The following is a 12,422-nucleotide window of genomic DNA, read 5'->3' as shown; positions in this document are numbered from 1 at the left end:
CCATTGAAGAAAATTTGCGCAATTTTTCACGAAAATTTTTTAAACAGTGTCATCCCCTCCTGGAAGATTTTCTGAACTAGCCACACAAGGAGAAATATTATGCACTCCCTATGTTACAAATTTTTTGACGTTACTACAATTTGTAAGTCAAATTTTTTTCTGATTACATAAGAAGTTATTAAATAATTATAAATGTAATTATAAGAAAAATTGTGTTAATATATTTTATTTAATATCTTAACGTGTATTTATTCAAATAATATTCGAACTCACTCTGAAAATTAGATAATTTAGATTCTCGTGCTCCAATCACCATAATTCTTTTTGGATAGAAAAAATAATAAAATCTCATAGAATTATTACTATTCAAGATTTATTCAACATCCGGGAATATTATTACACAATGTCACTAGTATAGCGACTAGCAAGTATACATAGTACCTAGTAGTAATTTATTGGTCTTATTAGGTGTCATATATGCATATATGATTAGAAAGTAATTATAAACTGGATAATAAGAGACTTAAATTGTTCCTTCTCTTTAACTTTGTGAACAAGGTTGCAAGGTGTAATGTTTACAAGTGACAACGATTTGTTCTCTTCATAATTCTTTTAACCTTTTTATTATAGAGCGAGTCTAGGAAATCGTAAGGGAAACAGAAAATCTTTTGAATTAGAAAACTACAATTAACTGATATAGCAAGAAATTACAATTATGGCTATAAAATTCTTTTTAATAAATTGTCTTTTCTCTTTTCTTTTTTTTCTTACTTTAATATGTGTCCATGCAGAGGCATAGCTAGCATGAATCCGATACGTGAATCCCGAAGCTTTTGCTCACTCCTTTTATATGCACTAAAAATAAACTAAATATTGATAAAAATTTAAATAAGAATCAAATTATTATTATATATTAACTTAGATCGTTGTAGGCACCATAAACTTTAAATCTTACTCCCTCCGATCCACAATAAGTGACCAATTTATTTTTTTTATTTTGGTCCAAAATAAGTGTTCATTTATATAATCAAGAAAAAATTTAATTTGTTTTTCCAAAGTTACCCTTATGTACGTATCCCTAAAATATCTTTTACTCCTCACATTAACTATGTTGCAACATTTAATTAAGGTAGTTTAGTCACACCAACTGCTTTTGTCTAAAATTTTGTATTTTATTAATGGGTGTGCCCAAAGTAAATTGATCACTTATTATGGATCGAAGAAAGTAGATCCCATTCCATGCAACTGATTTTCTCGCCAAAAAGAAGAAAAAAAGGGAAAAAGAGGCATTTTCATCTTTTTTGATGGGAGGGTATCATTCCTAAATTCCTACATCACTTTTAATAATTGGATAACAGTACTCCAATTGTTGATTAGGCAGAATCAACATCCCGCTTTTTTGATAGAAAGTCTATGTAGAATCTACGTGATATTTATCACTGTTATATATATACTCGTAATTTGATAATGCAGACTGTGGAAAAAATTATGTGAAAGAGATTACGCGATACTTCATAACTAGTACAAAGGGGACTTTTCGTAGAACTTGAAATTCCAAAAATCTAGACGCCAAAAATAGAACAAAACAAAATAAAATAAGAATCTGCTAGCACACCAATTTCTCATGTAGTAGTAATTAAATCTCTCACCAAAGTTTAAAGGATAGAGATCCTATCAAATATTGCACTTTTAATCCCACAATATTATTCTATTCCTAATCTTCGTCAGCTTAGCTTTCCCTTTGCCAGGGGCCCCTAATTGGAAAAACAAAACAGCGAGTTAGCGACTGCAAGAAAACTAATTAATAATGACCTCTATGCAAGATAAGCAAAATATCTATTTGTTAGGAGTATTTTTCCTCGAGTGAGAAAAACGCTATTTTTGTCATTCTACTTTATTTGCAATCGACCTCTCAATAATTCGACTTTGCATATTTGACTTTCAATTTTGTTTAATACTTAAGATACAAACAAAGAGTAACGCAGAAACTAAAATCATACTTTGTATTTTTCCTAAATTAATTTAAAATCTTAGTAAGTACTCCATCCGGTCCACAATAACTGACCAATTTGCTTTGGGCACACTCATTAAGGAAATACAAAATTCTAGATAAAAATAGTTAGTGTGACTAAACTACCATTAATTAAATATTACAGCATAATTAATGTGAGGAGTAAAAGACCTTTTAGGGATACATACATAGGAGTAATTTTGGAAGAACAAATTGAATTTGTTCTTAATTATATAAATAAATAATTATTTTAGACCAAAATAAAAAAGCAAATTGATCACTTATTGTGGACCGAAAGAATAACTAGTAAGGGCTGCACTACACAAGTTGGAATACAACAAAACGGTTGAAAAGTCAGTCACTTGCTGCTTGTAAACAAAAGAAAAAAGAGACTTTAGTAGTCTTCTAGCGCCCACTTTATAATCAACGAACCAGTGAAGACAAGAAAGGAAGCACAAGAGTGGATGACAGGTAACAAAAACAATTGCTTGCAAAATTATGTGATACGGTACGTTAGAGGGGCGGAGGTAAAAGTTTAAGAATACTTTTTACTTAAATATTATATTTGTATTAAGAAATTTATAAACTATACACAATAATTATATTTAAAATTCAGTTATAATTAATACTTATTTGAAATCGTATTTTTAAAATTCAAAACCAGCAAAATTAAAATATTTACTTGAGACGGAGCAAAGAGGGGGAAAAGTGATCAGGAGAATCACAAGAAAAGCCACTTTTTGAGTGATGTGCAACTAATCAGTATAGGGTAGGGCATGGAATATTATCTTATTTGAAGACCATCACCAGCTAGCATATTTAAAGATCTTTTTTCTCAGTGTGTTCTACATGTCTGAGTAAAGCAAACCATTCAGGGGAAAAGAAAAAAGAAGAAGAGAGCAAAAGTAAAACCATGGCCACTTGCAACCCCAATATTCTCTTTTAAGTCTTTTACTAGTATCCTTAACCGCACACCACCTGAAAATAACACACACCATGATTCTAGGATTCTCTGGCTTTTCTTCTCCTTTTTCCCATGCATGTCTATAAATCTGCGTCTAGTTACGGAACAAATTGTGAATAGGCAACCAAACATCACTATTTCTTGAGTAATATATAGAAACATGTGCTTATTCTTTCTATGAAATCTGACTTGATGCCCTAGTTGCAATAGGGTTTCTCTAGCATATCTTAGTCTTAAGTGGAACAAAAAGGATAGAAAGAAATGACCCAACTATTCTTTCATATCGCCCCTTTTCATTTCGTCATAATTAATATCATGTGTTGCCTATATGGTAGCTTGCAAATTTAATTAAAAATGCTTATTGGTGTCATTTAAATAGATAGTCATGAATATTAGAATTAACTTTTTCCTAATAACTTGTGATTAATTAAGTCCAAATATCATAACTTTATAGAATAAGAGTTTTTGGAGAGTTTTTTTTATATTATTAATAGAAAATTAAACTCATAAAATTTCGTCGTATCATGTGACTGTTATATTCAAGTTGCAAACTACATGATGGATTGATGGGATAATGGTATAGCAAAACCTCGGATTTGGTTCACCTCCTGTACAGAATCTCTCCATTTCCATCAATGCACATTTAATTTAATGACACTTGTCCTCTTTTGGATCTAAGGGCCAAGGTTTATTTAGAATAAATCTTGGTTAAACTAATTCTTTTGCTGGGTTAGAATGAAAATAATTTTCTTTTGCACATTTTTTTTCGTTCTGATTGGGCAGATAAAATTAGTTAGTTAGAGAGAAAAAATATTTTCTTACCAAGATTAAAACTAAAAAATCCTATATTTTTTCATTTGTCCTCTACTAATTTTATCTGCCCAATCAGAACGAAAAAAAATGTGCAAAAAAAAATTATTTTCATTCTAACCCAACAAAAAAATTAGTTTAACCAAGATTTACTCTAAATAAACCTTGGCCCTTAGTTCCGAAAGAGGACAAGTGTCATTAAATTAAATGTGTATCGACGGAAATGGAGAGATTTGTACGGGAGGTGAGCCAAATCCCAAAATCTCATAGCAGCATTGTACGTACCTCAATATCTCGAAAATGCAACAGTGAGCGAAGGGTGGGTATTGCTGACCGAGACACTATCCTTATCCATTATTTCTCGCTACTAAAAGTATAAATATATTTGCCTCATGTATGATTTTATGCGTTAGCTCGCTCATGGAGAAACATCATCTGTCTAGTTGAAATGATGTAAAAGCAAGATCATAATCAAGCAAAGCCTTTTAAAAACATTATATTCGTCGCATTAATATTGAACAAAGATGCAGTAATATCCAGTGTACTAGCTAGTAAAGTAGGCGTTTCATGTTTGGAAAGGTATATGTAGACACAAAAAATTAAGAATTAAGAAAAATCTCAATTAACTCTTGATTTGTCACAATCTACATACAGTATGCTAGCTAATGGTAAGATTAACTTATTTCTCTCGGAATCTAGCTGCTATCTATAGATATAATATAAACCAAATATAGTGTCCAGGGTGAGATGACCTATTTCTGGTTCGATATTATCTTTTCGATCAGTGAAAAGTAAATGCTGTTTAGCAGGCGGTGCAAAAGTCCTTTGGTCGATAAATATGAGGTATTGCGCATCCAAGTCTTTCAACTATATATTGTCTTTTCTTGTCTTTTGAATATCAAGCCCATATACATTAAATGAAATGTCATTGTCTTGGTTTTGATAAGTTGTAATACTGGTATTTAAATATAGGTCTTATTCGGGGTATCCGCTCCTATGACAACAAATTCAAAAGTTTACCCACTTATACAAAAAGGATCGTGTCGACTAATAGGGAATCATGCATTTATGTTATCAGATTATTATATATGTCACTACATTATCAGTTTTGCTACTATTGTTAGTCCTAAATTAGCATTCCAGCAAAAAGAGAAGAAAAAAGATTCGAGATATGAAGCAGAGACAGATGGATATAGCTAAAAGAACAATAGTGCATACCTCACTGATCGATGCTTTCATGTTTATCTTCATATCTACTTGTAAAGCAAATTGCAAGCTCAGTTCCAGATATTATATACTCGTGTGTGTATGTGTGTGGGGATTTAGTTTATATATATACTGACTTTACATTATGATTGCATTTTAAACTATTTTAGCGGAGTATTACTTCCCAATTTATGTGGTGTTGTTTGTCTTGATACGAAGTTGAAGAAAAAAAGAAAGACGGTTGAAGTTTGTATTCTAAAACAAACCATAAATGTTTGTGTAACCTATAAATTAAACCATCTCATTAAAGATAAAGTACAAAGTTTAAAGTTAAATTACTTTTAAATAAGTATGACCTTTTTTAGGCAAATTAAAAAGAAAAATATTACGCATAAATTGGGACAGTGGGAAGGGTACTCTTTTCTATTTTTCAAGTAGTACCAATTTACTTTTGATGAACGATTAAGTGTAGTTATTTGATCTTTTAGGTGATTCCTTATATGATAAAAATTCTTCTACATTCTTAGCTGGTAGAAGTTAAACTCTATATATATATAGCCCTCTCGCGGTCTCACCTCGCCACTCACGATACAATCCAATATCTAACACAATTATTACCACATATCTCTACAGAGTATTTCGTAAAAGCTTATTGCCCAAATACAAGAGATGGATTCCATCCGCAAGCGCAAAACAGGGTTCATAAAAGGTAAACTGGTGAAGTCTTTATACCGAGCTGCAGCATCACCTGTACAATACGGGAGCAGCAAGGTAAAGGCCACTGCACCTCCTACTTACAACTCCGAGGGCATGAGTCCTCGAACTGTTTATCATCTTCATATTCATAATCATCAGCCAAAGGAAAAGCTTATTCCTTATAATCCTAATAGTGTTATTGCCTCGTCGGCCAGCTTCTCGTCAGATGCAGTAGGGTTTATAGTGAACCAGGAGCAAGCTGCTCCTCCGCTGAAGCCAAAAGTTTCTTATTACATTCCATCGCAGAGTACTGTTGGCTCTAACGGTAGTACTGGCCGCGGCACTTATTATGGCAAGATTGACACTGACGAAAGTGTTGATTTAAAGGCTGCCAACTACATAACAAGTGTTCAGGAGCGTTTTAAACTTGAACGTCTTAATTCAGAGAGGAACATGTCGTCTCTGCAATCTCACTAAATTTTGCATCTTGGTTCAACCTTAATTACTGATTATAATTAATAATCTTTAGCATTTGCAAGCAGGCAAGGTGTCAATTAATCGTTAGCATTAATGTCACCTGATTTTGTTGCTAGCTAGTTTATTAAGTACTTAAATAAAAACTTCATAGCGGGAAGTATCTGATGCAGACAGTTAATTTTCATGCAATAAGATTAATTTAATAATATTGCAGCCTCTTCGTGGAGTACTTGATCATTTTGCATTTGGGGTAATTTTATGAATTGTCACTCAGCTTTTATTTCATTTCATCAAAGTCATTAAAATTATTTATTTATAAACAAAAAAGACACTTAAGAATACCACAGGAATTCACTAAATAGTTTTTTTGTAACTAAAAGAGTCACTCAAATTTTCTTAAAGTAATCATAGAAAATGCCTCTTTTGTATATCCTTATAACGAATTACTACGATGCTTGGACAAAGTTTAATTTGAATATATTTGTAACAAAACTAGTGATTAATTTGTTTCTACTATGCTGTGAGAAATCCACACGTTAATTCACCAATGTTTGTGGTAAAAAAAATTTTTTACAACGTCTGTAGGTAGTTACTTTTCCTATCTAGCTCTCCTCTTTTATTTCGTTCTTAATTACTACTGGATTAATGAAGATTCAAAAAGAACCTCTCTCTAGCTGTCTCTTTCGATCAAGAACACTACGTTGCGTTCAAGAAACCAAATGTAGGAATAATCTTCATCATACTCATCCAATTATCTGGTGACAATGACTAGGAAACTGAATCGCTTTCCTGCCTTCAATTTATAATTAAAAAAATCACTGAAGCCATATTAGTCATGCAGTAACTGGATAATCTTTTTGTTGCATTCTTGGCCCACTATATATCCAAGAAATATTCTACCTCTGTCAAAGGCATCTCATGAGCATCCACTTGTTTGTTTCCTCGGGCTAAAAAGAGGCACTCATAAGGAGATAGTGTTTTCTTGGAGTAGTTTTCTCACTTTAATGCAAATTAGAGCCTTAATTTCAGTATGTTTAAGTTAGACGCAAATCCCAAAATTTAGCCAAATGGCAAAAGTATGTAAATGTATACTGTTGTAACTATCCAGCATAATCTCATCCCATAACAATGGCTTGTTTAAATAGTTTTCACGTTGTTTGTTCTGTATTAGCAGCAATATTATATTTGAGTTTAAACGCCCGAATCGCAAATATAAACCCCAATTAGTTGTGCGATTGGATAAATAAACAATTTTGTTTTATTCCAAATATGTGGATTCAATCAGTTTATGTATTTAGTAATTAATGTAAAGATGCATGTATGACTTCGTACATGTATTTTTTGGGCTTTAGTAATTCTTAAGCCTTCTGGACCATGATTTGTTCTAAGCTACAAAAAGAAGAAGTACAGCTCGATTGCATGAAGCATCCTTCGTTAACGCCGCGTTCGGAGAAAGGTCGTCACACCCATTAGGCTGCCTACCATCCAAGCAGCCAGAGCCTGATTCCAAAGGGCTCCGATCGTGCTTTGTGTACCCTGTCAAACGGCCAATCATACAATTTAGAGTTATACTTTTTAGTTGAATCTATCATGATATGCGATTCGCTATCAAAAATTGTCATTGGTCTTCATATTAATATTGCTAATATATACCTTCAACGAAGCATGTCATAGTAAAAGTAGTCAAACAATTTAAGATATGAATGTATGTACTATGTAATAAGCACCCAAAATTAAACACAAACTATCATAGTATCAATGAGTATCAAAGTACACCTTGACCCATACGAAATGAATACATAGTGGAGCTTGAAAGAACTCGTAAGAAAAATAAGATAAAGTTGGCATTTGAGGATGTTTGTGGTGATGGTAAATTCTAGCCGGTGTAAATGTGGACACCGATGGCAATAAGGAAGATGGTAATGAAGCCAAAGAAGAGAAGAGTATGTATGAAAATGGAGAGTCCACTTGTCTGAAAATTGGCAAACTCTACCGCCCTGCTGTTTCCTGGTAGTTGAAAGAGAAGCCCAGGGCTCAACAGCACAAATAGCACCACTGCTATTACCACTGGTCCCCAATCAGCCATCTCTGTTAGTTTGATATAAGTTATGTATGTAGAAGTGAAAATGAAAGAAAAAGGAAGAAGTACCAATGATCTTTAGAGAATTTGGGAAGAGGAAACCAGCGTTATATGGTAGCGCCGTGGCTTTTATTTTTCAGCAAATTAAGGACAAGTGAAACAAGACAATGCATACTCTGCCAACACAGAAATTACCGCATTGTGAGACAAATATAGCGTTTGTTAAATGACACGTATTATCAGCTGATAGCGAATAGCAATTAACATGATTATCTTTTGCCGACCACGCAACAAGTTGAGAATCTTCTCATTTCTTCTCCTGGACGGCACTCCCTTTTGTGGGCTTGGGCCATTGTAAGCATGGGCAAAAACTACAAATTTTACTGGTTTAGGTAGTCTTATAGCAAGACAGTAGCCCAACCCAACATAGATGGCCGATGGGCGTACCTTCTAGTGGAAAATTAGAAAAGATAAAGAGTCCATTCATGATGAAAACCCATTTCGTCAACCCAATATGTCAAAATAATGTGCCATCTGAGACTGCTGATACCACCTAATTCCTTTCAAGTTTAACTTCTACATAATAATAGTGTAAAACAAAACTTTACACTATTAGATCACCGATAAGATAACTACATATAATCATTCATAAAAAGGTGAAATCAGTAACCTAAAAGATTAAGGTAAATTACATGTTACAGCTGATTAAAATACATTCATAGTGTAACATTTGTTTTACAGTGTGTGTGTGAGTTAAATCTTATCATTCTATAAGCCGTTTCGTATTTGATTCTTTCCAATTGCGTCACAAAGGCTAGAAAAAATAAACCAACAGGTAAGCTTAAAAAATTTAAAATGGCATGTATCAATCATCAAGATCCTGAGGTTTTGAAGTTACATTGTTTTGACGTCGCTCTTAACTTAGAGAAATGCAAAACCGCTCGTTCCTTTCATGCAAAATATTAGTCTCATTATGAGTCTCGTGGAAGAATGTTCTTTGCTCAACGCGGTTTAAACAAAAGCAAATCCACAGTGGGCACCCCCTGCTCTTTGGCCAACAATAAATTGAAGAAATTATAAAGGCCCGCACTTTAAAAATAAGAACTTAAACATTGCCAATGCTATTAAATCATTTCCCAAGGGTTGCATGTCGAAGAAATCAGCCAAAGAATTGTGCATTGTAAACGCAACAAATTGTTGGCTTTCTCTACTTTCCACGTCCACCACCTTCTTTTTCCAAATCTTTTATAAAGACACCACCTTGATGAATTTATGTAATAAAATTTGTAAAGCAAAATGCAAAAGAAAGGCTTGCGCGTTGTTCAATAATCGGAAACTTAAACATAAAGTTGGTATTTTCTGTCGACTTCCATAAAGCAAAAATCACCCCCCACTACCACAAATCATACCTTTCTTCCCCTTTAAAACACACTGCCTGCTTTTCACCCTCAAGTTTAGTATATCCCCTTCTCCTTCTTCACTAAGCAAAACACTACATTTGCAATATATCTGCTGCTACAAATTTGCAAACACCACAACTATATACAAGAGCAAGAAACAGAGAGATCGCTTAAAGCTCAGATTTTCGAGTACCTAGTAATTTCCTTTAGATAAAGAAAGACAGGATAGTGAAATAAAGATGGTCGCTGATTGGGGGCCAGTGGTGGTTGCTGTGGCGATGTTCATCTTACTGTCACCGGGATTGCTATTCCAGTTACCGGCGAGGACTCGGGTGATTGAGTTCGGGAACATGTACACTAGTGGAATTTCAATCCTTGTCCATGCCATCTTATTCTTCTGTATTTATACAATCTTGATAGTTGCCATTGGTGTTCATATACGATCTGGTTGAAACTGGCAATTACAAGGCAGAATTTATGTTTTCTTCTTCGACCCTGCTGCTCCAGCCAAATTCTCAACTCTTCTTTGAAGGCTTTTGCTGAAGGGGGATTCTTGTTTTTATCAAACCTTTTTCTGTGTTTCTTTTCTTTTTGAACTAGTTTGATTTTCTGAAATACTCTAACAAAGTGTTGTGCGCTCGACATCAATGTTTATCAAATTCATGCAAATGAAAGGAACAAGTTTTTGAACCACTTTTATCATATTCTCTGTACATGACGGTTCTTAATATAAACTCTCATCTTTTTTCATTTTTTTTTTTTGGGGGGGGGGGGGGGGGGGGGGGTGGTTGTATAGGGAACATGGTATATATATGTTAGACAAATGCAACATCCCGCACATCTGCTTTACTTATTAGATTGTGGTAAATGGAAGAAAAGACAGAATCAATCCTTTCTCAAGGCGCAAGCAATGGCTTGCACTTTGCAGATCTCAAACATTAAAATTAAGCACCAAACTGAGAGCCTGGAGATTAAAAACTATAATTCGGAAAAAATTGTCGCTTGAACAAATAATCCTAGGAAATACTTCCTAGCCCATCAAATCATACGGCACCATCATCTTTGGTCCAAGAAATATTGCACGAAAAGTGAGTCCTGAATATTTCACTCTGATCTTGATACTACTTCCAAGTGTTACCAAAAGAATACTAGAGCTAGATTTAGGGACTTGAACTGTATCCTTTCAATGGACCTTAGCTAGTTTTCAATTACACCAGTTCCCTCTAGCTCGTTTTCTTGTCAATTAGAAGTGTGTGCGTTTCAAACATGATATTGTAGAAGCTGATAATCTTACACTGAAGGGGTCTATACCTAATTGAATTCAACATCTCCTTTTTTAACCCAGAAACAAGACTGGTCGCTTTCTATTTCTAACTTAAAAAAACTAGTCGTCAAAGATATTAATTATTAATTCTAGAATCGACTATATTCCAACCCTATTGCAGCTTACTGTCACAATCACACCACCTTAATTAGTTTCCTATAGATTTTGAGAGGAAGGAAGAGTTAAAAGACAATCTCAACTCAGACCCAAAAACAAACAAAAAAAGATGCAGTTCAATAAGCATTTGAGCAACCAAGAGAAACAGCAGGCAAATAAATAGGGCATATATAATTAAAACAGCTCATTTCAAAAACTCAATCTTTCTTCATATTTTTTCTTAACAAGCCAAAAGTACACAGAAACAGATCTTAACTTCAGTAAGAAAAGAGCTTACAAGTTACAAGTAAAACCCTCATCGATTAGTAAAAATAATAGCATAAAAGGGGGATTTCGAGAAGATCTGGAGTATATAGGATCAACCAGTATAGATGTGAACATGAACAGCCAGAATGAGAATAGCATAAAGCGTAAAGAAAATAAGAGTATGAACAGCAATAGCTTTTCCATTAGTCTTCATGCTCCCAAATTCCAGAGTACGATTATTACCCGGTATCTGAAACAGAAGCCCAGGTTGTAGCAATATGAAGAGTACAACTCCTATCAGCACTGGTCCCCAGTCCGCCATTAACAGCAATAAGAATTAATTATTGAGCTATTTCTGGTGCAGGTGGAAATTGAAAAACCTAGCCAAGAGAAAAAAAGGGGAATAGAAGCAAAAGAGGGGAGTAGCATTAGCTTATGGAGAAAGCGGCCAAGAAAGTATAGATAGGAAATTTCTAGTTTAGTGGGGTACTATATTGTGACAAGGACACTACTCACTAGGATTTTTGGATCCATTTGTGAGCACAAGACATAAAAAGCATTTATTAATAGCTTAGATTAGAAATGCTAAACACCAATTTTACTTTCGGCAATTTCTTGATCTTAACTATGCTTTGAGAGAACACAAAGGAAGAGAGAGGGGAAAGGGAACATTTTTTAGTGAGTTGATATTCAATTGAAAAAAAATTATTCGCACAAAATATTTACATAGTATTAATAATATATAGTATATTTTTTATATAAAAATTTTACAAATTATTTATAATTAATATGTATTTTTACATCAATTATTATTTTAAAAAATTAATCAATATGATTTAATATAAACATTTAGGTAAATTATTCTCTACTCAAGAAGTCCAAGAGAATATATTTCTTCTCAATTTTTGCGAAAGAAGGTTTGACATAGTTTTCTTCGCTTTCTCTCTTTCAATTCCCTTCGGGCCAATTTCATATCTTGTTTGGCTTTTTTCTGAAAAATATTTTTCTCAAAAGTACTTTTGGTGAGAAGCAGTTTGTGTTTTGGTTAATTATTTGACCAAGCTTTTAAAAACTGCTTCTAAGTGTATTTT

General features: G+C 33.5%; 3 protein-coding genes across 4 annotated transcripts; 1 reads left to right on the top strand and 2 right to left on the bottom strand.

The window, feature by feature from the left end:
* Positions 1 to 7,440: 7,440 nt before the first annotated feature.
* On the bottom strand, positions 7,441 to 8,424 carry LOC104100868 (uncharacterized). 2 transcript variants are annotated; one of them, XR_687356.4, is made up of 2 exons: positions 7,941 to 8,424; positions 7,441 to 7,700 (listed from the first exon to the last, which is right to left on the bottom strand). XR_687356.4 is itself a non-coding variant. In XM_009608220.4 (1 exon), exon 1 carries the CDS (start codon positions 8,248 to 8,250, stop codon positions 8,041 to 8,043), a length of 210 nt encoding a protein of 69 aa, XP_009606515.1. In that variant the 5' UTR covers positions 8,251 to 8,424; the 3' UTR covers positions 7,865 to 8,040. The 2 variants fall into 2 exon arrangements, 1 of the variants encoding a protein (XP_009606515.1); XM_009608220.4 differs by lacking the exon at positions 7,441 to 7,700 and having other exon boundaries at positions 7,865 to 8,424.
* A 1,207-nt stretch (positions 8,425 to 9,631) lies between these two features.
* LOC104100867 (uncharacterized) lies at positions 9,632 to 10,394 on the top strand. The gene has a single exon (XM_009608219.4). The coding sequence runs from the start codon at positions 9,884 to 9,886 to the stop codon at positions 10,094 to 10,096; it is 213 nt and encodes a 70-aa protein (XP_009606514.1). The 5' UTR covers positions 9,632 to 9,883; the 3' UTR covers positions 10,097 to 10,394.
* Positions 10,395 to 11,272: 878 nt separating this feature from the next.
* Positions 11,273 to 11,925, bottom strand: LOC104100866 (uncharacterized). The gene has a single exon (XM_070195909.1). The coding sequence runs from the start codon at positions 11,651 to 11,653 to the stop codon at positions 11,444 to 11,446; it is 210 nt and encodes a 69-aa protein (XP_070052010.1). The 5' UTR covers positions 11,654 to 11,925; the 3' UTR covers positions 11,273 to 11,443.
* Positions 11,926 to 12,422: the final 497 nt, after the last annotated feature.

This window comes from Nicotiana tomentosiformis, chromosome 2 (assembly GCF_000390325.3).
Source record: "Nicotiana tomentosiformis chromosome 2, ASM39032v3, whole genome shotgun sequence".
Taxonomy (NCBI): domain Eukaryota; kingdom Viridiplantae; phylum Streptophyta; class Magnoliopsida; order Solanales; family Solanaceae; genus Nicotiana; species Nicotiana tomentosiformis.
Note: the sequence above shows the minus strand (reverse complement) of the source record. Positions and strands in the feature narration are given on the sequence as shown.